We start from the raw sequence: 24,970 nt of genomic DNA, 5'->3' as shown, positions 1-24,970 counted from the left end.
AGTAACAAGTATAAGAACCAGCCATAAATTTGCTTTTCCTATCTCATTCTCATATTGTTGGGTTACAAGTACCACTCTTTAACAAAGTCTATTTCAACCTTCCTGTCACAGGCATCTCCTATTCTCCTGTGCTACACATTGTCAGACAAAAACAACTGCATGCGACCCTCTGGGAGGCTTATATTTATTTGTTATTCCTTTCACTGTGTTGTAGTATATTATTGAGCATCCTCAAGCTTCCTAGCATAGAGTTGAGGAGGATAAGCAGAGGTCATGGAGCAGTTAAACAACTCTTTATCTCTATGCTGATTTAAATATTGAAGATGCTGTTGAAAATATAGAGCAAAGTAGATCATGGCGTCTCATTAAGGGCAACAGGCCCTATATACAGTATACATGTGTGTATGGCTTTCTAGATCATTGTGTCTCATTAAGGGCAACAGGCCCTATATATATATATATATATAATGTGTGTGTGTTTGTGGCATTCTAGATCATTGTGTCTCATTAAGGGCAACAGGCCCTATATACAGTATATATGTGTGTGGCTTTCTAGATCATTGTGTCTCATTAAGGGCAACAGGCCCTATATACAGTATGTGTGTGTTGCTTTCTAGATCATAATGTCTCATTAAGGACAACAGGCCCTATATGCAGTATATGTGTGTGTGGCTTTCTAGATCATTGTGTCTCATTAAGGACAACAAGCCCTATATATATATATATATATGTGTGTTTGTGGCATTCTAGATCATTGTGTCTCATTAAGGGCAACAGGCCCTATATACAGTATATGTGTGTATGGCTTTTTAGATCATTGTGTCTCATTAAGGGCAACAGGCCCTATATACAGTATATATGTGTGTGGCTTTCTAGATCATTGTGTCTCATTAAGGGCAACAGGCCCTATATACAGTATGTGTGTGTTGCTTTCTAGATCATAATGTCTCATTAAGGACAACAGGCCCTATATGCAGTATATGTGTGTGTGGCTTTCTAGATCATTGTGTCTCATTAAGGACAACAAGCCCTATATATATATATATATATATATATATATATATGTGTGTTTGTGGCATTCTAGATCATTGTGTCTCATTAAGGGCAACAGGCCCTATATACAGTATATGTGTGTATGGCTTTTTAGATCATTGTGTCTCATTAAGGGCAACAGGCCCTATATACAGTATATGTGTGTGTGGCTTTCTAGATCATTGTGTCTCATTAAGGGCAACAGGCCCTATATATATATATATATGTGTGTTTGTGGCATTCTAGATCATTGTGTCTCATTAAGGGCAACAGGCCCTATATACAGTATATGTGTGTGTGTGTGTGACTTTCTAGATCATTGTGTCTCATTAAGGGCAACAGACCCTATATACAGTATACATGTGTGTATGGCTTTCTAGATCATTGTGTCTCATTAAGGGCAACAGGCCCTATCCTATATACAGTATATGAGTGTGTGGCTTTCTAGATCATTGTGTCTCATTAAGGACAACAAGCCCTATATATATATATATATATATATATATATATATATATATATATATATATATATATATATATATATATGTGTGTGTTTGTGGCATTCTAGATCATTGTGTCTCATTAAGGGCAACAGGCCCTATATACAGTATATGTGTGTGTGGCTTTCTAGATCATTGTGTCTCATTAAGGGCAACAGGCCCTATATATATATATATATATATGTGTGTGTTTGTGGCATTCTAGATCATTGTGTCTCATTAAGGGCAACAGGCCCTATATACAGTATATGTGTGTGTGTGTGTGACTTTCTAGATCATTGTGTCTCATTAAGGGCAACAGACCCTATATACAGTATACATGTGTGTATGGCTTTCTAGATCATTGTGTCTCATTAAGGGCAACAGGCCCTATCCTATATACAGTATATGAGTGTGTGGCTTTCTAGATCATTGTTTCTCATTAAGGGCAACAGGCCCTATATACAGTATATGTGTGTGTGGCTTTCTAGATCATTGTGTCTCATTAAGGGCAACAGGCCCTATATACAGTATCTGGCCTAGATTTGGAGTTCGGCGGTAGCCGTCAAAACCAGCGTTAGAGGCTCCTAACGCTGGTTTTGGCCGCCCGCTGGTATTTGGAGTCAGTGATTAAAGGGTCTAACGCTCACTTTTCAGCCGCGACTTTTCCATACCGCAGATCCCCCTACGCCATTTGCGTATCCTATCTTTTTTCAATGGGATCTTTCTAACGCCGGTATTTAGAGTCGTTTCTGAAGTGAGCGTTAGAGCTCTAACGACAAAACTCCAGCCGCCTGAAAATAGCAGGAGTTAAGAGCTTTCTGGCTAACGCCGGTTCATAAAGCTCTTAACTACTGTACCCTAAAGTACACTAACACCCATAAACTACCTATGTACCCCTAAACCGAGCTCCCCCCACATCGCCGCCACTCGATTAAAATTTTTAACCCCTAATCTGCCGACCGCCACCTACGTTATACTGATGTACCCCTAATCTGGTGCCCCTAACACCGCCGACCCCTATATTACATTTATTAACCCCTAATCTGCCCCCCTCAACGTCGCCGACACCTGCCTACACTTATTAACCCCTAATCTGCCGAGCGGACCTGAGCGCTACTATAATAAAGTTATTAACCCCTAACCCGCCTCACTAACCCTATAATAAATAGTATTAACCCCCTAATCTGCCCTCCCTAACATCGCCGACACCTACCTTCAATTATTAACCCCTAATCTGCCGAGCGGAGCTCACCGCTATTCTAATAAATGTATTAACCCCTAAAGCTAAGTCTAACCCTAACACTAACACCCCCCTAACTTAAATATAATTTACATCTAACGAAATAAATTAACTCTTATTAAATAAATGATTCCTATTTAAAGCTAAATACTTACCTGTAAAATAAATCCTAACCTAAGATATAATTAAACCTAACACTACCCTATCAATAAAATAATTAAATAAACTACCTACAATTACCTACAATTAACCTAACACTACACTATCAATAAATTAATTAAATACAATTCCTACAAATAAATACAATTAAATAAACTAGCTAAAGTACAAAAAATAAAAGAGAACTAAGTTACAAAAAATAAAAAAATATTTACAAACATAAGAAAAATATTACAACAATTTTAAACTAATTACACCTACTCTAAGCCCCCTAATAAAATAACAAAGCCCCCCAAAATAAAAAATTCCCTACCCTATTCTAAATTAAAAAAGTTACAAGCTCTTTTACCTTACCAGCCCTGAACAGGGCCCTTTGCGGGGCATGCCCCAAGAATTTCAGCTCTTTTGCCTGTAAAAGAATAAATACAATACCCCCCCCCCAACATTACAACCCACCACCCACATACCCCTAATCTAACCCAAACCCCCCTTAAATAAACCTAACACTAAGCCCCTGAAGATCTTCCTACCTTGTCTTCACCATCCAGGTATCACCGATCCGTCCTGGCTCCAACATCTTCATCCAACCCAAGCGGGGGTTGGCGATCCATCATCCGGTGCTGAAGAGGTCCAGAAGAGGCTCCAAAGTCTTCCTCCTATCCGGCAAGAAGAGGACATCCGGACCGGCAAACATCTTCTCCAAGCGGCATCTTCGATCTTCTTCCATCCGATGCGGAGCGGGTCCATCTTGAAGCAGGCGACGCGGATCCATCCTCTTCTTCCGTTGTCTCCCGACTAATGACGGTTCCTTTAAGGGACGTCATCCAAGATGGCGTCCCTCGAATTCCAATTGGCTGATAGGATTCTATCAGCCAATCGGAATTAAGGTAAGAATTTTCTGATTGGCTGATGGAATCAGCCAATCAGAATCAAGTTCAATCCGATTGGCTGATCCAATCAGATTGAGCTCGCATTCTATTGGCTGTTCCGATCAGCCAATAGAATGCGAGCTCAATCTGATTGGCTGATTGGATCAGCCAATCGGATTGAACTTGATTCTGATTGGCTGATTCCATCAGCCAATCAGAAAATTCTTACCTTAATTCCGATTGGCTGATAGAATCCTATCAGCCAATCGGAATTCGAGGGACGCCATCTTGGATGACGTCCCTTAAAGGAACCGTCATTAGTCGGGAGACAACGGAAGAAGAGGATGGATCCGCGTCGCCTGCTTCAAGATGGACCCGCTCCGCACCGGATGGAAGAAGATCGAAGATGCCGCTTGGAGAAGATGTTTGCCGGTCCGGATGTCCTCTTCTTGCCGGATAGGAGGAAGACTTTGGAGCTTCTTCTGTACCTCTTCAGCACCGGATGATGGATCGCCAACCCCCGCTTGGGTTGGATGAAGATGTTGGAGCCAGGACGGATCGGTGATACCTGGATGGTGAAGACAAGGTAGGAAGATCTTCAGGGGCTTAGTGTTAGGTTTATTTAAGGGGGGTTTGGGTTAGATAAGGGGGGTTTGGGTTAGATTAGGGGTATGTGGGTGGTGGGTTGTAATGTTGGGGGGGGGGTATTGTATTTATTCTTTTACAGTCAAAAGAGCTGAAATTCTTGGGGCATGCCCCGCAAAGGGGCCCTGTTCAGGGCTGGTAAGGTAAAAGAGCTTGTAACTTTTTTAATTTAGAATAGGGTAGGGAATTTTTTATTTTGGGGGGCTTTGTTATTTTATTAGGGGGCTTAGAGTAGGTGTAATTAGTTTAAAATTGTTGTAATATTTTTCTTATGTTTGTAAATATTTTTTTATTTTTTGTAACTTAGTTCTCTTTTATTTTTTGTACTTTAGCTAGTTTATTTAATTGTATTTATTTGTAGGAATTGTGTTTAATTAATTTATTGATAGTGTAGTGTTAGGTTAATTGTAGGTAATTGTAGGTAGTTTATTTAATTATTTTATTGATAGGGTAGTGTTAGGTTTAATTATATCTTAGGTTAGGATTTATTTTACAGGTAAATTTGTTAATATTTTAACTAGGTAACTATTAAATAGTTCTTAACTATTTAATAGCTATTGTACCTGGTTAAAATAATTACAAAGTTGCCTGTAAAATAAATATTAATCCTAAAATAGCTATAATATAATTATAATTTATATTGTAGCTATATTAGGATTTATTTTACAGGTAAGTATTTAGCTTTAAATAGGAATCATTTATTTAATAAGAGTTAATTTATTTCGTTAGATGTAAATTATATTTAAGTTAGGGGGGTGTTAGTGTTAGGGTTAGACTTAGCTTTAGGGGTTAATACATTTATTAGAATAGCGGTGAGCTCCGCTCGGCAGATTAGGGGTTAATAATTGAAGGTAGGTGTCGGCGATGTTAGGGAGGGCAGATTAGGGGTTAATACTATTTATTATAGGGTTAGTGAGGCGGATTAGGGGTTAATAACTTTATTATAGTAGCGCTCAGGTCCGCTCGGCAGATTAGGGGTTAATAAGTGTAGGCAGGTGTCGGCGACGTTGAGGGGGGCAGATTAGGGGTTAATAAATATAATATAGGGGTCGGCGATGTTAGGGCAGCAGATTAGGGGTACATAGGGATAACGTAGGTTGCGGCGGTTTACGGAGCGGCAGATTAGGGGTTAATAAGTGTAAGGTTAGGGGTGTTTAGACTCGGGGTACATGTTAGAGTGTTAGGTGCAGACGTAGGAAGTGTTTCCCCATAGGAAACAATGGGGCTGCGTTAGGAGCTGAACGCTGCTTTTTTGCAGGTGTTAGGTTTTTTTTCAGCTCAAACAGTCCTATTGTTTCCTATGGGAGAATCGTGCACGAGCACGTTTTTGAGGCTGTCCGCGTCCGTAAGCAACTCTGGTATCGAGAGTTGCATTTGCGGTACAAATGCTCTACGCTCCTTTTTTGGAGCCTAACGCAGCATTTGTTTGAACTCTCGATACCAGAGTTAAATTTATGGTGCGGCCAGAAAAAAGCCTACGGAGCGTTAACAGCCCTTTTACCGCCAAACTCCAAATCTAGGCCTCTGTGTGTGGCTTTCTAGATCATTGTGTCTCATTAAGGGCAACAGGTCCTATATACAGTATATGTGTGTGGCTTTCTAGATCATTGTGTAACATTAAGGGCAACAGGCTCTATATACAGTATATGTGTGTGTGGCTTTCTAGATCATTGTGTAACATTAAGGGCAACAGATCCTATATACAGTATATGTGTATGGCTTTCTAGATCATTGTGTCTCATTAAGGGCAACAGGCCCTATATATATGTGTGTGTGTGGCTTTCTAGATCATTGTGTCTCATTAAGGGCAACAGGCCCTATATACAGTATATGTGTGTGTGGCTTTCTAGATCATTGTGTCTCATTAAGGGTAACATGCCCTATATATATATGTGCGTGTGGCTTTCTAGATCATTGTGTCTCATTAAGGGCAACAGGTCCTATATACAGTATATGTGTGTGGCTTTCTAGATCATTGTGTAACATTAAGGGCAACAGGCTCTATATACAGTATATGTGTGTGTGGCTTTCTAGATCATTGTGTAACATTAAGGGCAACAGATCCTATATACAGTATATGTGTATGGCTTTCTAGATCATTGTGTCTCATTAAGGGCAACAGGCCCTATATATATGTGTGTGTGTGGCTTTCTAGATCATTGTGTCTCATTAAGGGCAACAGGCCCTATATACAGTATATGTGTGTGTGGCTTTCTAGATCATTGTGTCTCATTAAGGGTAACATGCCCTATATATATATGTGCGTGTGGCTTTCTAGATCATTGTGTCTCATTAAGGGTAACAGGCCCTATATATATATATATGTGTGTGTGTGTGTAGCTCTCTAGATCATTGTGTCTCATTAAGGGCAACAGGCCCTATATAAAGTATGTGTGTGGCTTTCTAGATCATTGTGTTTCATTAAGGGCAACAGGCCCTATATACAGTATATGTGTGTGGCTTTCTAGATCATTGTGTAACATTAAGGGCAATAGGCCCTATATACAGTATATGTGTGTGTGGCTTTCTAGATTATTATGTCTCATTAAGGGCAACAGGCCCTATATACAGTATATGTGTGTGTGGCTTTCTAGATCATTGTGTCTCATTAAGGGCAACAGGCCCTATATACGGTATATATGTGTGTGGCTTTCTAGATCATTGTGTCTCATTAAGGGCAACAGGCCCTATACACGGTATATGTGTGTGTGGCTTTCTAGATCATTGAGTCTCATTAAGGGCAACAGGCCCTATATAAAGTATATGTGTGTGGCTTTCTAGATCATTGTGTTTCATTAAGGGCAACAGGCCCTATATACAGTATATGTGTGTGTGGCTTTCTAGATTATTGTGTCTCATTAAGGGCAACAGGCCCTATATATATGTGTGTGTTTGGCTTTCTAGATCATTGTGTCTCATTAAGGGCAACAGATCCTATATACAGTGTATGTGTGTATGGTTTTCTAGATCATTGTATCTCATTAAGGGCAGCAGGCCCTATATACAGTATATATGTGTGTGGCTTTCTAGATCATTGTGTCTCATTAAGGGCAACAGGCCCTATATATATGTGTGTGTGGCTTTCTAGATCATTGTCTCATTAAGGGCAACAGGCCCAATATATATTTGTGTGTGGCTTTCTAGATCATTGTGTCTCATTAAGGGCAACAGGCCCTATATACAGTATGTGTGTGTGGCTTTCTAGATCATAATGTCTCATTAAGGACAACAGGCCCTATATGCAGTATATGTGTGTGTGTGGCTTTCTAGATCATTGTGTCTCATTAAGGGCAACAGGCCCTATATACAGTATATGTGTGTGTGGCTTTCTAGATCATTGTGTCTCATTAAGGGCAACAGGCCCTATATACAGTATATGTGTGCATGGCTTTCAAGATCATTGTGTCTCATTAAGGGCAGCAGGCCCTATATACAGTATATATGTGTGTGGCTTTCTAGATCATTGTGTAACATTAAGGGCAACAGGTCCTATATACAGTATGTGTGTATGGCTTTCTAGATCATTGTGTCTCATTAAGGGCAACAGGCCCTATATATATGTGTGTGTGTGGCTTTATAGATCATTGTGTCTCATTAAGGGCAACAGGCCCTATATATATGCGTGTATGGCTTTCTAGATCATTGTGTCTCATTAAGGGCAACAGGCCCTATATACAGTATATGTGTGTGTGGCTTTCTAGATCATTGTCTCATTAAGGGTAACAGGCCCTATATACAGTATATGTGTGTGTGGCTTTCTAGATCATTGTGTCTCATTAAGGGTAACAGGCTCTATATACAGTATATGTGTGTGTGGCTTTCTAGATCATTGTGTCTCATTAAGGGTAACAGGCCCTATATACAGTATATGTGTGTATGACTTTCTAGATCATTGTGTCTCATCAAGGGCAACAGGACCTATATACAGTATATGTGTGTGTAGCTTTCTAGATCATTGTGTCTCATTAAGGACAACAGGCCCAATATATATGTGTGTGTGGCTTTCTAGATCATAGAAACATAGAAACATAGATATTGACGGCAGATAAGAGCCATAGGCCCAGCAAGTCTGCCCGACCTTACCTAACAGTATAAACTTATCTAGTTCGTAGGATAGCCCTATGCTTGTCCCATGCATTTTTAATGTCCCCCACAGTGTTTGTTGCTACTACCTCTTGAGGAAGTTTATTCCATAAATCAATCACTCTTTCTGTAAAGAAGCTTCCTCAAATTACTCCTGAATCTACTACCCTTTAGCTTGAGCTCATGACCCCTTGTTCTTGAATTTTCCATTTTATGTAAAATACCCACAGCCTTAGTTTTACTAAACCCTTTAATGTACTTGAAAGTTGCTATCATATCACCTCTTTCCCTTCTCTCCTCTAAGCTATACATATTTAGGTCATTGAGCCTATCCTGGTAAGTTTTATTTTTTAGACCATGTACCATTTTGGTCGCCCTCCTTTGCAAGTTTGTTAATATCCTTCTGAAGATATGGCCTCCAGAACTGCACACAATACTCAAGATGAGGCCTAACTAATGATCTGTAAAGTGGCATAAGAACCTTACTATTTCTGCTGCAAATACCTCTACCAATACATCCAAGCATTCTGCTAGCCTTACTCGCTGCATTATTACATTGTTTACTAAGTTTTAAATCATCTGAAATAATAATTCCCAAGTCCTGTTCCTCGTCTGTAACAGTCAGTAAAGTGTCATTGAGTCTGTAATTAACATTTTGATTTTTCTTCCCTAAATGCATTATTTTACACTTTGCTGTGTTAAACTTTAGATCCCAGTCGTTTGTCCAATCATCCAATTGTTGTATATCACTTCTCATTTTGTCTACCCCCCCTGGAACATCCACTATGTTACAAATTTTTGTATCATCTGCAAAGAGACATACTTTCCCCTGTAGCCCTTTGCTGATATCGCAGATAAATATGTTAAACAAAACAGGCCCCAGAACTGACCCCTGAGGAACACCACTAGTAACAGCCCCCTCTGCTGAATGAACTCCATTTACTAAGACACTTTGTTTTCTGTCCTTGTCATTGTCTCATTAAGGGCAACAGGCCCTATATATATATATATATATATATATATATATATATATATATATATATATATATATATATATATATATATATATATATGTATATGTATATGTATATATATATATATATATATATGTATATATGTATATATATGTGTGTGTGTGGCATTCTAGATCATTGTGGCTCATTAAGGGCAACAGGCCCTATATACAGTATATGTGTGTGTGGCTTTCTAGATCATTGTGTCTCATTAAGGGCAACAGGTCCTATATACAGTATATGTGTGTGTGGCTTTCTAGATCATTGTGTAACATTAAGGGCAACAGGTCCTATATACAGTATATGTGTGTATGGCTTTCTAGATCATTGTGTCTCATTAAGGGCAACAGGCCCTATATATATATGTGTGTGGCTTTCTAGATCATTGTGTCTCATTAAGGGCAACAGGCCCTATATATATGTGTGTGTGGCAATCTAGATCATTATGTCTCATTAAGGGCAACAGGCCCTATATACAGTATATGTGTGTGTGTGAGACTTTCTAGATCATTGTGTCTCATTAAGGGCAACAGGCCCTATATACAGTATATGTGTGTGTGGCTTTCTAGATCATTGTGTCTCATTAAGGGCAACAGGCCCTATATACAGTATATGTGTGTGTGGCTTTCTAGATCATTGTGTAACATTAAGGGCAACAGGCCCTATATATATGTGTGTGTGTGGCTTTCTAGATCATTGTGTCTCATTAAGGGTAACAGGCCCTATATATATGTGTGTGTAGCTCTCTAGATCATTGTGTCTCATTAAGGGCAACAGGCCCTATATACAGTATATGTGTGTGGCTTTCTAGATCATTGTGTTTCATTAAGGGCAACAGGCCCTATATACAGTATATGTGTGTGGCTTTCTAGATCATTGTGTAACATTAAGGGCAACAGGCCCTATATACAGTATATGTGTGTGTGGCTTTCTAGATCATTGTGTCTCATTAAGGGCAACAGGCCCTATATACAGTATATGTGTGTGTGTGTGGCTTTCTAGATCATTGTGTCTCATTAAGGGCAACAGGCCCTATATACGGTATATATGTGTGTGGCTTTCTAGATCATTGTGTCTCATTAAGGGCAACAGGCCCTATACACGGTATATGTGTGTGGCTTTCTAGATCATTGAGTCTCATTAAGGGCAACAGGCCCTATATACAGTATATGTGTGTGGCTTTCTAGATCATTGCGTCTCATTAAGGGAAACAGGCCCTATATACAGTATATGTGTGTATGGATTTCTAGATCATTGTGTCTCATTAAGGGCAACAGGCCCAATATACAGTATATGTGTGTGTGGCTTTCTAGATTATTGTGTGTCATTAAGGGCAACAGGCCCTATATATATGTGTGTGTTTTGCTTTCTAGATCATTGTGTCTCATTAAGGGCAACAGATCCTATATACAGTGTATGTGTGTATGGTTTTCTAGATCATTGTATCTCATTAAGGGCAACAGGTCCTATATACAGTATATGTGTGTGTGGCTTTCTAGATCATTGTGTAAAATTAAGGGCAACAGGTCCTATATACAGTATACGTGTGTATGGCTTTCTAGATCATTGTGTCTCATTAAGGGCAGCAGGCCCTATATACAGTATATATGTGTGTAGCTTTCTAGATCATTGTGTCTCATTAAGGGCAACAGGCCCTATATACAGTATATGTGTGTGGCTTTCTAGATCATTGTGTCTCATTAAGGGCAACAGGCCCTATATACAGTATATGTGTGTGTGGCTTTGTAGATCATTGTGTCTCATTAAGGGCAACAGGCCCTATATACAGTATATGTGTGTGGCTTTCTAGATCATGGTGTCTCATTAAGGGCAACAGGCCCTATATACAGTATATGTGTGTGGCTTTCTAGATCATGGTGTCTCATTAAGGGCAACATTCCCTATATATATATGTGTGTGTGGCTTTTAATCCTTTTTGGGTGTTAGAGGTTTAAGTCTTTCAGGATTCAGATAGAGAATACAATTTTAAACAATCCATTTTGATTCTATTATCTAATTTGCTTCATTCTTTAGATATCCTTTGTTGAAGAAAAAGCAATGCACATGAGTGAGCCAATCACACGAGGAATCTATCTGAAGCCACTAATCAGCAGCTACTGAGCCTGTCTAGATATGTTTTTTTCAACAAAAGATATCAAGAGAATGAAGGAAATTAGTAATTTGGAAAGTTATTTAAAATCACATGCTCTTTCTAAATCATGAAATAAAAAGTTTGGGTTTCATGTCCCTTTTACTGTCTCATTTGCTGTCTTTATACAGCAAGGCAAATACACTAACCCTAGAGTAGATCTCTTCTAACCAAACTACCCATGAAATGTCTTATTTACTTTCTATAGCTCTTTACTTCACCACTTCAAGCTGGGTTCTTGTGTCCCTCATCATTTGTCTCAATACTGTTATACAGTTCCCTATACCCCCTGACATGGCTTTCATTCTCTCTGTTATCTCTTCCCAGCGCCTACCTAAGTCAACCTGACACGTCTGTCTTTCCTTTAGGTCTTATCATTGGTCAAGCTGTCTTTCACTCTTACTTACTAGATGCTAGATAGAATGATGCCTTCAAAAAAATATTAGTCTGAGATTTTCATGTAGATGGGAGTTGCCATGTTGTAACTTAGGTTACCTTCTCTGCTGTGGCCAATTAGAGACAGTTATAAATAGGTCACTAGAGTGTGCAGCCAATGGCTGTGAGGAATATAACAGTGTTCTGCACTTCCATTTCTAACAGGAACTGAAAGCTCACAATTTCAGAATGGAATTACCAGAAAATTTGACAAAATAAATAATGAAAGTATATTGCAGAGTTTTTATATATATATATATATATATATATATAATTTATCATTTTATATTACCATCTCAAAGGCCTCTAGTTATCAAGCCGTCAACCGCAAATACGCTAGAATTCTGCAGCGTATTTGTGGCAAGCCTGATTCGCCTTAGTTATCAAACCCTACAGACCGGCAAAAGAAGAATATAGTGACGTAACATACGATCCGCCAGACTCAGTCCGACACAGATCGATGCTTACGTCACTTCAGATGTTCCGAACGCAAGTTCGGCACTATCTGACTACTTTTGGAAGTTATCAAATTTCTACCAGGTACGCTCGGCACTTTTCCGGCCCAACGTACCTGGTTTTCAGTCCGCCTCCCTGGAGGCGGCGGACGCCATAGGAATCAATGGGACTTGGAAAGCAGCGAAAGTTCATATTCGCTGCTGCCCGATATCCCATTGATTCCTATGGGAATGTCTACACCTAACACCCTAACATGTACCCCGAGTCTAAACACCCCTAATCTGCCCCCCCGTACACCGCCGCCACCTACATTATATTTATTAACCCCTAATCTGCCGACACTACACCACCACTACCTACATTATATTTATTAACCCCTAAACCGCCGCCCCCAACGTCGCCGCCACTATATTAAAGTTATTAAACCCTAAACCTAAGTCTAACCCTAACCCTAACATCCCCTAAATTAAATATAATTTAAATAAATCTAAATAAATATTCCTAGCATTAAATAAATAATTCCTATTTAAAACTAAATACTTACCTGTAAAATAAACCCTAAGCTAGCTACAATAGTTACATTGCAGCTATTTTAGGGTTTATTTTTATTTTACAGGCAAGTTTGTATTTATTTTAACTAGGTAGAATAGTTACTAAATAGTTATTAACTATTTAATAGCTACCTAGTTAAAATAAATACAAAAGTACCTGTAAAATAAAACCTAACCTAAGTTACAATTACACCTAACACTACACTATCATTAAATTAATTCCCTAAATTAAAATAAATTAATTACAATTAAATAAAATTAACTAAAGTACAAAAAAAAAAAAAAACTAAATTACAGAAAATAATAAAATAATTAAAAGAATTTTAAACTAATTACACCTAATCTAATCCCCCTAATAAAATAAAAAGCCCCCCAAAATAATAAAAAGCCCTACCCTACACTAAATTACAAATAGCCCTTAAAAGGGCTATTTGGGGGGCATTGCCCCAAAGTAATCAGCTCTATTACCTGTAAAAAAAAAATACAATTCCCCCCCAACATTAAAACCCACCACCCACACACCTAACCCTACTCTAAAACCCACCCAATCCCCCCTTAAAAAAACCTAACACTAACCCCCTGAAGATCACCTTACCGGGAGAAGTCTTCACCCAACCGGGCCAAAGTCCTCAACGAAGCCAGGCAGAAGAGGTCCTCCAGACTGGCAGAAGTCTTCATCCAGACGGCATCTTCTATCTTCATCCATCCGGAGCGGGTTCATCTTCAAGGCATCTTCAAGGCTGTTCCAATCAGCCAATAGAATGCAAGCTCAATCCTATTGACTGATTGGATCAGCCAACAGGATTGAACTTCAATCCTATTGTCTGATTGCATCAGCCAATAGGATTTTTCCTACCTTAATTCCGATTGGCTGATAGAATTCTATCAGCCAATCGGAATTCAAGGGACGCCATCTTGGATGACGTCATTTAAAGGAATATTCATTCGTCGGGTAGTCGTTGGCCTGGAAGGATGCTCCGCGTCGGTTGTCTTGAAGATGGACCCGCTCTGCTCCGGATGGATGAAGATAGAACATGCCGTCTGGATGAGGACTTCTGCCCATCTGGAGGACCTCTTCTGCCCGGTTGGATGAAGACTTCTGCACGGGTTGGGTGAAGACGTCTCAAGGTAGGGTGATCTTCAGGGGGTTAGTGTTAGGTTTTTTTAAGGGGGGATTGGGTGGGTTTTAAAGTAGGGTTGGTTGTGTGGGTGGTGGGTTTTAATGTTGGGGGGGTATTGTATTTTTTTTACAGGTAAAAGAGCTGATTACTTTGGGGCAATGCCCCGCAAAAAGCCCTTTTAAGGGCTATTTGTAATTTAGTATAGGGTAGGGCTTTTTATTATTTTGGGGGGCTTTTTTATTTTATTAGGGGGATTAGATTATGTGTAATTAGTTTAAAATTCTTGTAATTTTATTATTTTCTGTAATTTAGTGGGGGGGTTTAGTTAATTTTATTTAATTGTAATTAATTTATTTTAATTTAGGTAATTAATTTAATTATAGTGTAGTGTTAGGTGTAATTGTAACTTAGGTTAGGTTTTATTTTGCAGGTATTTTTGTATTTATTTTAACTAGGAAGTTATTAAATAGTTAATCACTATTTAATAACTATTCTACCTAGTTAAAATAGATACAAACTTGCCTGTAAAATAAAAATAAATCCTAAAATAGCTACAATGTAACTATTAGTTATATTGTAGCTATCTTAGGGTTTATTTTATAGGTAAGTATTTAGTTTTAAATAGGCATAATTTATTTAATGCTAGGAATATTTATTTAGATTAATTTAAGTTATATTTAAGTTAGGGGGTGTTAGGGTTAGGGTTAGACTTAGGTTTAGGGGTAATAAATTTAATATAGTGGCAGCGACGTTGGGGCGGCAGATTAGGGGTTAATAAATTTAATGTAGGTGGCGGTGGTGTAGGGGGGGCAGATTAGGGGATAAAAAATTTAATGTAGTTGGCGGCAGGGTCCGGGAGCGGCGGTTTAGGGGTTAATACATATAATGTAGGTGGCGGTGGGCTCCAGGAGCGGAGGTTTAGGGGTTAATATATATATAATGTAGGTGGCGGTGGGCTCCGGGAGGGGCCGTTTAGGGGTTAATACATATAATGTAGGTGGCGGTGAGCTCCGGGAGGGGCCGTTTAGGGGTTAATACATATAATGTAGGTGGCGGTGGGCTCCGGGAGTGGCGGTTTAGGGGTTAATAACTTTCTTTAGGTGCGGAAGGGTCCGAGAGCAGCGGTTTAGGGGTTAAACACTTTATTCGAGTTTTGGTGGGCTCTGGGAGCGGCGGTATAAGGCTAAACAGTATAGTATAGTGTGGGTGCTTAGTGACAGGGTACCAAGAAAGCTGTGAATAAGCCGAAGAGCAGCGAGATCGATGACTGTTAGTTAACAACAGTCCAATGCTCATCACTCCGTACTTGCACGGCTTTTTGACAGCTTTCTTGATAATTTTGGAGAACGTATTCAGGTCCGCGGCAGCGATGTTAAGCGATCTTAGGCGAGCGTATTGGTGCCCGCGAAAGCAGGTAAGTTGACAGGTTGATAAATAGAGGCCAAAGTGTTTAATGTCTCTTTTAATAAAAGAGTTCACATTTTATATAACTGAATCTACTAAAATCAATGCTGCCCAAAAAGATTACCCGTAACAGACACATGATTAGTAACCCAGGCCTCCTAATGGGTTTCAAACTTCTATGGCTTTTTTGTCAATGATCAAGTCTGTTTTATTGCTCTGAATTTGCCTTTAGAGCACAGTTACTTGTAAGGCAACAAATGGATTGGAATGTTATATTTAAAAAAAACAGTGTAATATTAGATTTCAGATCTTGTTATAGACAGAAACCAGCATGAATACCATTTATTTTCTAGGTAATGGAATCACATTAGAAGGAGCGGTTCCATCAGAACAAGACAGCCAACCAAAGCCAGCCAAGAGGGCGCGCACATCCTTCACAGCAGAGCAACTGCAGGTAAGAGCCAATGATTACGCTGTAAGAGGACAAAGTAGCAATCATTTTTCGGAACTCTACACATCATATTCTTTTGCTGTAGGTGATGCAGGCTCAATTTGCTCAGGACAATAATCCTGATGCCCAGACTCTTCAGAAGCTTGCAGATATGACAGGACTGAGCAGAAGAGTCATCCAGGTAAGTAATAAATGACTAACATTGCACCGTCAGTGTAATAATATCTTACCACACACAGACATAACAAGCAGTCATTTAAAGGGAATCTTACATGATGAAAAGTTTCAGCACAGCCTACAATAATGGTTATTTTAGTGGGTTTCCATATATTCATTATACATCAAATCTCAGACTCCAAAAGCAGATGAATAGAAAAAGCTGTTGTGATATACACTAAAGAGTCTAATAGCTGATAAAATATACTCAGCAGCCTGACTTAATTAAAGTACTATATAAAAGGGAGCATAATTGCTATGTATCTGATGTGTTTCACGCCTGAACAAAAACGCTTACTGTCCTGGAAAATATTTGCTGCATTGAACATATCAGACTTTGATGAAAATAGTTCTTGCAGTATTCAGAGACTGACCCTGCAACATTATGCTGCTCATTTTGGAGCTGGAGTTTATATCTGTCTCTAATTGGCCAGAACAAAGGAGACTATTGCTGATATATAGGGCTCCAGGTACAAAGCAACAGAGGCTGCTTTGGCTTCACCGCAGTGCAAGATCGCTCATGGGAGTCTACTTACTGCAAATTTTTTTTCCTCACTTCAGAGGTGGCACTCATTTCGGGGGATTGACAGGTGACCAATCAGTGCATGGGGTGGCATGATAAATAGGAGCCTTGAAGTACATGGAACTGTTCCTATTCATTAATACAAAATGACTTTAGTTATTCTCTGTTAACATTATGTTCCCACCTCTTTTTTAACTGGCTTGGTATATGGGCTTCATGAAATCCACAAAAAGGTTCCTTATGGGCGTATATGGTAAAAAGCTGTTCCTGCTTATGTTTTCATTCTATAGGTCTGGTTTCAGAACTGCAGAGCACGGCATAAAAAGCACACACCTCAACATGCAGTTCCCCCTCCAGGAAGCGCACCAACGCGCCTCTCCTCTTCACTATCCGACGACATTCACTTCTCCCCATTCGGCAGTCCAGAACGAGCCAGGATGGTAACATTACACGGATATATAGAAAGTGAGTGACATTCAATTGTGATTGCAGCATACAGTCTGTTAGCGACTGGCAAAATAACATATGTGTCTACTCTTTGTACAATATAGCATCAGCAACTTATCAGCCATTTTATTAACAAAAAATAATTCATAAATAACACTACTAGAACAAAAATGCTAAAAAAGTCATTCACTTATTGGGAGCTAGTAAAGTTAGAGGGAAATTAAACACTTTGGGCCAGATTACGAGTGGTTCGTAAATCACGATTGCACTCATGTGTTTGTGAGCGAGCGACATTGGGTTTTTGATCATAAAACACATCAGAAATACATTACACAGTACAGTTACAAGCATAATAACACTATCTAATAAATATACATTACACAGTACAGTTACACTCATAATAACACTATCTAATAAATATACATTACATAGTACAGTTACACACATAATAACACCATCTAATAAATATACATTACACAGTACAGTTACACACATAATAACACCATCTAATAAATATATATTACACAGTACAGTTACACACATAATAACACTATCTAATAAATATACATTACACAATACAGTTACACTTATAATAACACTAACTAATAAATATACATTACACAGTACAGTTACACACATAATAACACTGTCTAATAAATATACATTACACAGTACAGTCACACACATAATAACACTGTCTAATAAATATACATTACACAGTACAGTTTCACTCATAATAACACTATCTAATAAATATACATTACACAGTACAGTTACACACATAATAACACTACATAATAAATATACATTACACAGTACAGTTACACACATAATAACACTATATAATAAATATACATTACACAGTACAGTTACACTCATAATAACACGGTCTAATAAATATACATTACACAGTACAGTTACACACATAATAACACTATATAATAATATACATTACACAGTACAGTTACACTCATAATAACACGGTCTAATAAATATACATTACACAGTACAGTTACACACATAATAACACTATATAATAAATATACATTACACAGTACAGTTAACTCATAATAACACGGTCTAATAAATATACATTACACAGTACAGTTACACACATAATAACACCATCTAATAAATATACATTACATAGTACAGTTACACACATAATAACACTATCTAATAAATATACATTACACAGTACAGTTACACACATAATAACATTATCTAATAAATATACATTACACAGTACAGTTACACACATAATAACACTATCTAATAAATATACATTACACAGTACAGTTACACACATAATAACACTATCTAATAAATATACATTACACAATACAGTTACACACATAATAACACTATCTAATAAATATAAATTACATAGTACAGTTACACACATAACACCATCTAATAAATATACATTACACAGTACAGTTACACACATAATAACACTGTCTAATAAATATACATTACATAGTACAGTTACACTCATAATAACACTATCTAATAAATATACATTACATAGTACAGTTACACACATAATAACACTGTCTAATAAATATACATTACATAGTACAGTTACACTCATAATAACACCATCTAATAAATATACATTACAGTTACACACCTAATAACACCATCTAATAAATATACATTACACAGTACAGTTACACACATAATAACACTATCTAATAAATATACATTACACAGTACAGTTACACACATAATAACACCATCTAATAAATATACACTACACAGTACAGTTACACACATAACACCATCTAATAATAATACATTACACAGTACAGTTACACACATAATAACACTGTCTTATAAATATACATTACACAGTACAGTTACACACATAATAACACTATCTAATAAATATACATTACACAGTACAGTTACACACATAATAACATTATCTAATAAATATACATTACACAGTACAGTTACACACATAATAACACTATCTAATAAATATACATTACACAGTACAGTTACACACATAATAACACTATCTAATAAATATACATTACACAATACAGTTACACACATAATAACACTATCTAATAAATATAAATTACATAGTACAGTTACACACATAACACCATCTAATAAATATACATTACACAGTACAGTTACACACATAATAACACTGTCTTATAAATATACATTACACAGTACAGTTACACTCATAATAACACTGTCTAATAAATATACATTACACAGTACAGTTACACACATAATAACACTATCTAATAAATATACATTACACAGTACAGTTACACTATTAAGAACACTATCTAATAAATATACATTACACAGTACAGTTACACTATTAAGAACACTATCTAATAAATATACATTACACAGTACAGTTACACACATAATAACACTATCTAATAAATATACATTACATAGTACAGTTACACTATTAAGAACACTATCTAATAAATATACATTACACAGTACAGTTACACTATTAAGAACACTATCTAATAAATATACATTACACAGTACAGTTACACTATTAAGAACACTATCTAATAAAAATACAATACACAGTACAGTTACACTCATAAGAACACTATCTAATAAAAATACATTACACAGTACAGTTACACTCATAATAACACTATCTAATAAATATACATTACACAGTACAGTTACACTCATAATAACACCATCTAATAAATATACATTACAGAGTAAAGTTACACACATAACACCATCTAATAAATATACATTACACAGTACAGTTACACACATAACACCATCTAATAAATATACATTACACAGTACAGTTACACACACAATAACACTATCTAATAAATATACATTACACAGTACAGTTACACACATAATAACAATATCTAATATATATACATTACACAGTACAGTTACACACATAATAACACTAACTAATAAATATACATTACACAGTACAGTTACACACATAATAACACTATCTAATAAATATACATTACACATTACAGTTACACACATAATAACACTATCTAATAAATATACATTACACAGTACAGTTACACACATAATAACACTGTCTAATAAATATACATTACACAATACAGTTACACACATAATAACACTGTCTAATAAATATACATTACACAGTACAGTTACACACATAATAACACTGTCTAATAAATATACATTACACAGTACAGTTACACACATAATAACACCATCTAATAAGTATACATTACACAGTACAGTTACACACATAATAACAATATCTAATATATATACATTACACAGTACAGTTACACAAATAATAACACTAACTAATAAATATACATTACACAGTACAGTTACACACATAATAACACTATCTAATAAATATACATTACACAGTACAGTTACACTATTAAGAACACTATCTAATAAATATACATTACACAGTACAGTTACACTATTAAGAACACTATCTAATAAATATACATTACACAGTACAGTTACACACATAATAACACCATCTAATAAATATACATTACACAGTACAGTTACACACATAACACTATCTAATAAATATACATTACACAGTACAGTTACACTCATAATAACACTGTCTAATAAATATACATTACATAGTACAGTTACACTATTAAGAACACTATCTAATAAAAATACATTACACAGTACAGTTACACTATTAAGAACACTATCTAATAAAAATACATTACACAGTACAGTTACACTCATAAGAACACCATCTAATAAATATACATTACACAGTACAGTTATACACATAACACCATCTAATAAATATACATTACAGAGTACAGTTACACACATAACACCATCTAATAAATATACATTACACAGTACAGTTACACACATAATAACACTATCTAATAAATATACATTACACAGTACAGATACACACATAATAACACTATTTAATAAATATACATTACACAGTACAGTTACACACATAATAACACTATCTAATAAATATACATTACACAGTACAGTTACACACATAATAACACTGTCTAATAAATATACATTACACAGTACAGTTACACACATAATAACACTATCTAATAAATATACATTACACAGTACAGTTACACACATAATAACACCATCTAATAAATATACATTACACAGTACAGTTACACACATAATAACACTATCTAATAAATATACATTACACAGTACAGTTACACACATAATAACACTGTCTAATAAATATACATTACATAGTACAGTTACACACATAATAACACTATTCTAATAAATATACATTACATAGTACAGTTACACACATAATAACACTATCAAATAATATACATTACACAGTACAGTTACACACATAATAACACTGTTTAATAAATATACATTACACAGTACAGTTACACACATAATAACACTATCTAATAAATATATATCTTACACAGTACCAGTTACACTCATAATAACACTCGGCTAAGAATTACGAGTTTATGCGTTAGGCTTAAAAAGCAGCGTTAAGAGGTCCTAACGCTGCTTTTTAACACCCGCTGGTATTACGAGTCTTGAAGGTACAGGCTCACGCTCACTTTTTTGGCCAGACTCGGAAATACCGCAAATCCACTTAACGTAAATTGCGTATCCTCTTTTTTCAATGGGACTTGCATAGCACCGGTATTACGAGTCTGCCAAAAAGTGAGTGGTAGACCCTCTCCTGTCAAGACTGGTACCCGCATTCTAAAGTCAGTAGTTAAGAGTTTTACACTACAACGCCGTAGCATAAAACTCTTAACTAAAGTGATAAAAAGTACACTAACACCCATAAACTACCTATTAACCCCTAAACCGAGGCCCTCCCGCATCGCAAACACACAAAATAAATTTTAACCCCTAATCTGCTGAACTGGACATCGCCGCCACTATAATAAATATATTAACCCCTAAATATATTAACCGCCGCACTCCCGCCTCGCAAACATTAGTTAAATATTATTAACCCCCAATCTGCCGTCCCTAACATCGCCGACACTACCTACATTTATTAACCCCTAATCTGGCACCCCCAACATCGCCGCCACTATACTAAAGTTATTAACCCCTAAATCTAAGTCTAACCCTAACCCCCCTAACTTAAATATAATTAAAAGAAATCTAAATAAAAATTACTATCATTAACTAAATTATTCCTATTTAAAACTAAATACTTACCTATAAATAAACCCTAAGCTAGCTACAATATAACTAATAGTTACATTGTATCTATCTTAGGGTTTATTTTTATTTTACAGGCAAGTTTGTATTTATTTTAACTAGGTAGAATAGTTATTAAATAGTTATTAACTATTTAATAACTACCTAGCTAAAATGAATACAAATTGACCTGTAAAATAAAACCTAACCTGTTACACTAACACCTAACACTACACTATAATAAATTAATTCCCTAAATTAAATACAATTAAATACAATTAAATAAAATTAGCTAAAGTACAAAAAAAGCAATACTAAATTACAGAAAATAATAAACAAATTACAAGATTTTTAAACTAATTACACCTAATCTAATCCCCCTAACAAAATAAAAAAAGCCCCCCCAAAATAAAAAAGCCCTACCCTACACTAAATTACAAATAGCCCTTAAAGGGCCTTTTGCAGGGCATTGCCCCAAAGTAATCAGCTCTTTTATCTTTAAAAAAAATTACAAACCCCCCCAACATTAAACCCACCACCCACACAACCAACCCTACTCTAAAACCCACCCAACACCCCCTTAAAAAACCTAACAGTAACCCTTGAAGATCACCTTACCCGTTAGAAGTCTTCATCCAACCGGGCCGAAGTCTCAACGAAGCGGAGAAGCCTCTCATCCAAGCCGGGCGAAGTGGTCCTCCAGACGGACAGAAGTCTTCATCCAGACGGCATCTTCTATCTTCATCCATCCGGCCGTGGAGCGGGTCCATTTTCAAGACATCCGACGGCTAACACTGAATGAAGGTTCCTTTAAATGACGTCATCCAAGATGGCATCCTTCAATTCCGATTGCTGATAGAATTCTATCAGCCAATCGGAATTAAGGTAGAAAAAATCCTATTGGCTGATGCAATCAGCCAATCGGAATGAAGTTCAATCCGATTGGCTGATGCAATCAGCCAATTGGATTGACATCGCATTCTATTGGCTGTTCCGATCAGCCAATAGAATGCAAGGGTCAATCTGATTGGATCAGCCAATCGGATTTTTCCTACCTTAATTCCGATTGGCTGATAGAATACTATGAGCCAATCGGAATTCAAGAGACGCATCTTGGATGACGTCATTAAAGGAACCATCATTCGTCGTCTAGTCATCGGTCAAGGAGGATGTTCCGCGTCGGAGGTCTTCAAGATGGTGCCGCTCCGCTCTGAAAGGATGAAGATAGAAGATGCGCTTGGATGAAGACTTCTTCCGGTCTGGATGTCCTCTTCTGCCCCGATAGGATGAAGACTTCTGCCCCTCTGGAGGACCTCTTCTTGCCGGATTGGATGGAGACTTTGGCTGGCTGGGTGAAGACGGCTCAAGGTAGGGTGATCTTCAGGGGGTTAGTGTTAGGTTTTTTTAAGGGGGGATTGGGTGGGTTTTAGAGTAGGGGTATATGGGTGGTGGGTTTTAATGTTGGGGGGGGTATTGTATTTTTTGTTACAGGTAAAAGAGCTGATTTCTTTGGGCAATGCCCCGCAAAAAGCCCTTTTAAAGGGCTGGTAAAAGAGCTGATTACTTTGGGGCAATGCCCCGCAAAAGGCCCTTTTTAAGGGCTATTTGTAATTTAGTGTAGGGTAGGGAATTTTGTTATTTTGGGGGGGGGGGGGCTTTTTTATTTTATTAGGGGGATTAGATTAGGTGTAATTAGTTTAAAATATTGTAATTTCTTTTTTATTTTCTGTAATTTAGTGTTTGTTTTTTTCGTAATTTAGTTTATTTAATTTAATTGTATTTAATTGTAGGTAGTTTAGGTAATTAATTTAATTATAGAGTAGTGTTAGGTGTAATTGTAATTAGGTTAGGGTTTATTTTACAGGTATATTTGTATTTATTTTATCTAGGTAGTTATTAAATAGTTAATAACTATTTAATAACTATTGTGCCTAGTTAAAATAAATACAAACTTGCCTGTAAAATAAAAATAGACCCTGAGATAGCAACAATGTAACTATTAGTTATATTGTAGCTAGCTTAGGGTTTATTTTATAGGTAAGTATTTAGTTTTAAATAGGAATAGTTTATTTAATTATAGTAATTTTATTTAGATTTATTAAAAATAGATTTAAGTTAGGGGGTGTTAGGGTTAGACTTAGGTTTAGGGGTTAATACATTTAATATAGTAGCGGCGACATTGGGGGCGGCAGATTAGGGTTTAATAATTGTAGGTAGGTGGCGGCGATGTTAGGGGCGGCAGATTAGAGTTAATAACAAATTTTATAGTGTTTGCGAGGCGTTAGTGTGGCGGTTTAGGGGTTAATACATTTATTATAGTAGTGGCGATGTTGGCTGCGGCAGATTAGGGGTTAATAAATTTAATATAGTTGCGGCGACGTTGGGGGGGGCAGATTAGGTGTTAATAACTATAATGTAGGTGTCGGCGATGTTAGGGGCAGCAGATTAGGGGTTCATTGGTATAATGTTGGTGGCGGCGATGTCCGGTCGGCAGATTAGGGGTTAAATAATTTTATTAT

At 36.8% G+C, this 24,970-nt stretch overlaps 1 protein-coding gene across 1 annotated transcript in view; it reads left to right on the top strand.

Annotated features, from left to right (window-relative positions):
* The window catches only part of LHX6 (LIM homeobox 6), a 138,270-nt gene that overhangs the window by 9,995 nt on the left and 103,305 nt on the right, over nt 1-24,970 (top strand). The window contains exons 3-5 of the mRNA XM_053695991.1: nt 15,993-16,093; nt 16,176-16,271; nt 17,120-17,294. Of these exons, the coding sequence (XP_053551966.1) occupies nt 15,993-16,093; nt 16,176-16,271; nt 17,120-17,294 (372 nt within the window). The remainder of the gene's footprint in view (nt 1-15,992; nt 16,094-16,175; nt 16,272-17,119; nt 17,295-24,970) is intronic.

The sequence above is a fragment of the Bombina bombina genome, chromosome 12 (genome assembly GCF_027579735.1).
Source record: "Bombina bombina isolate aBomBom1 chromosome 12, aBomBom1.pri, whole genome shotgun sequence".
Lineage (NCBI taxonomy): Eukaryota > Metazoa > Chordata > Amphibia > Anura > Bombinatoridae > Bombina > Bombina bombina.
Note: the sequence above shows the minus strand (reverse complement) of the source record. Positions and strands in the feature narration are given on the sequence as shown.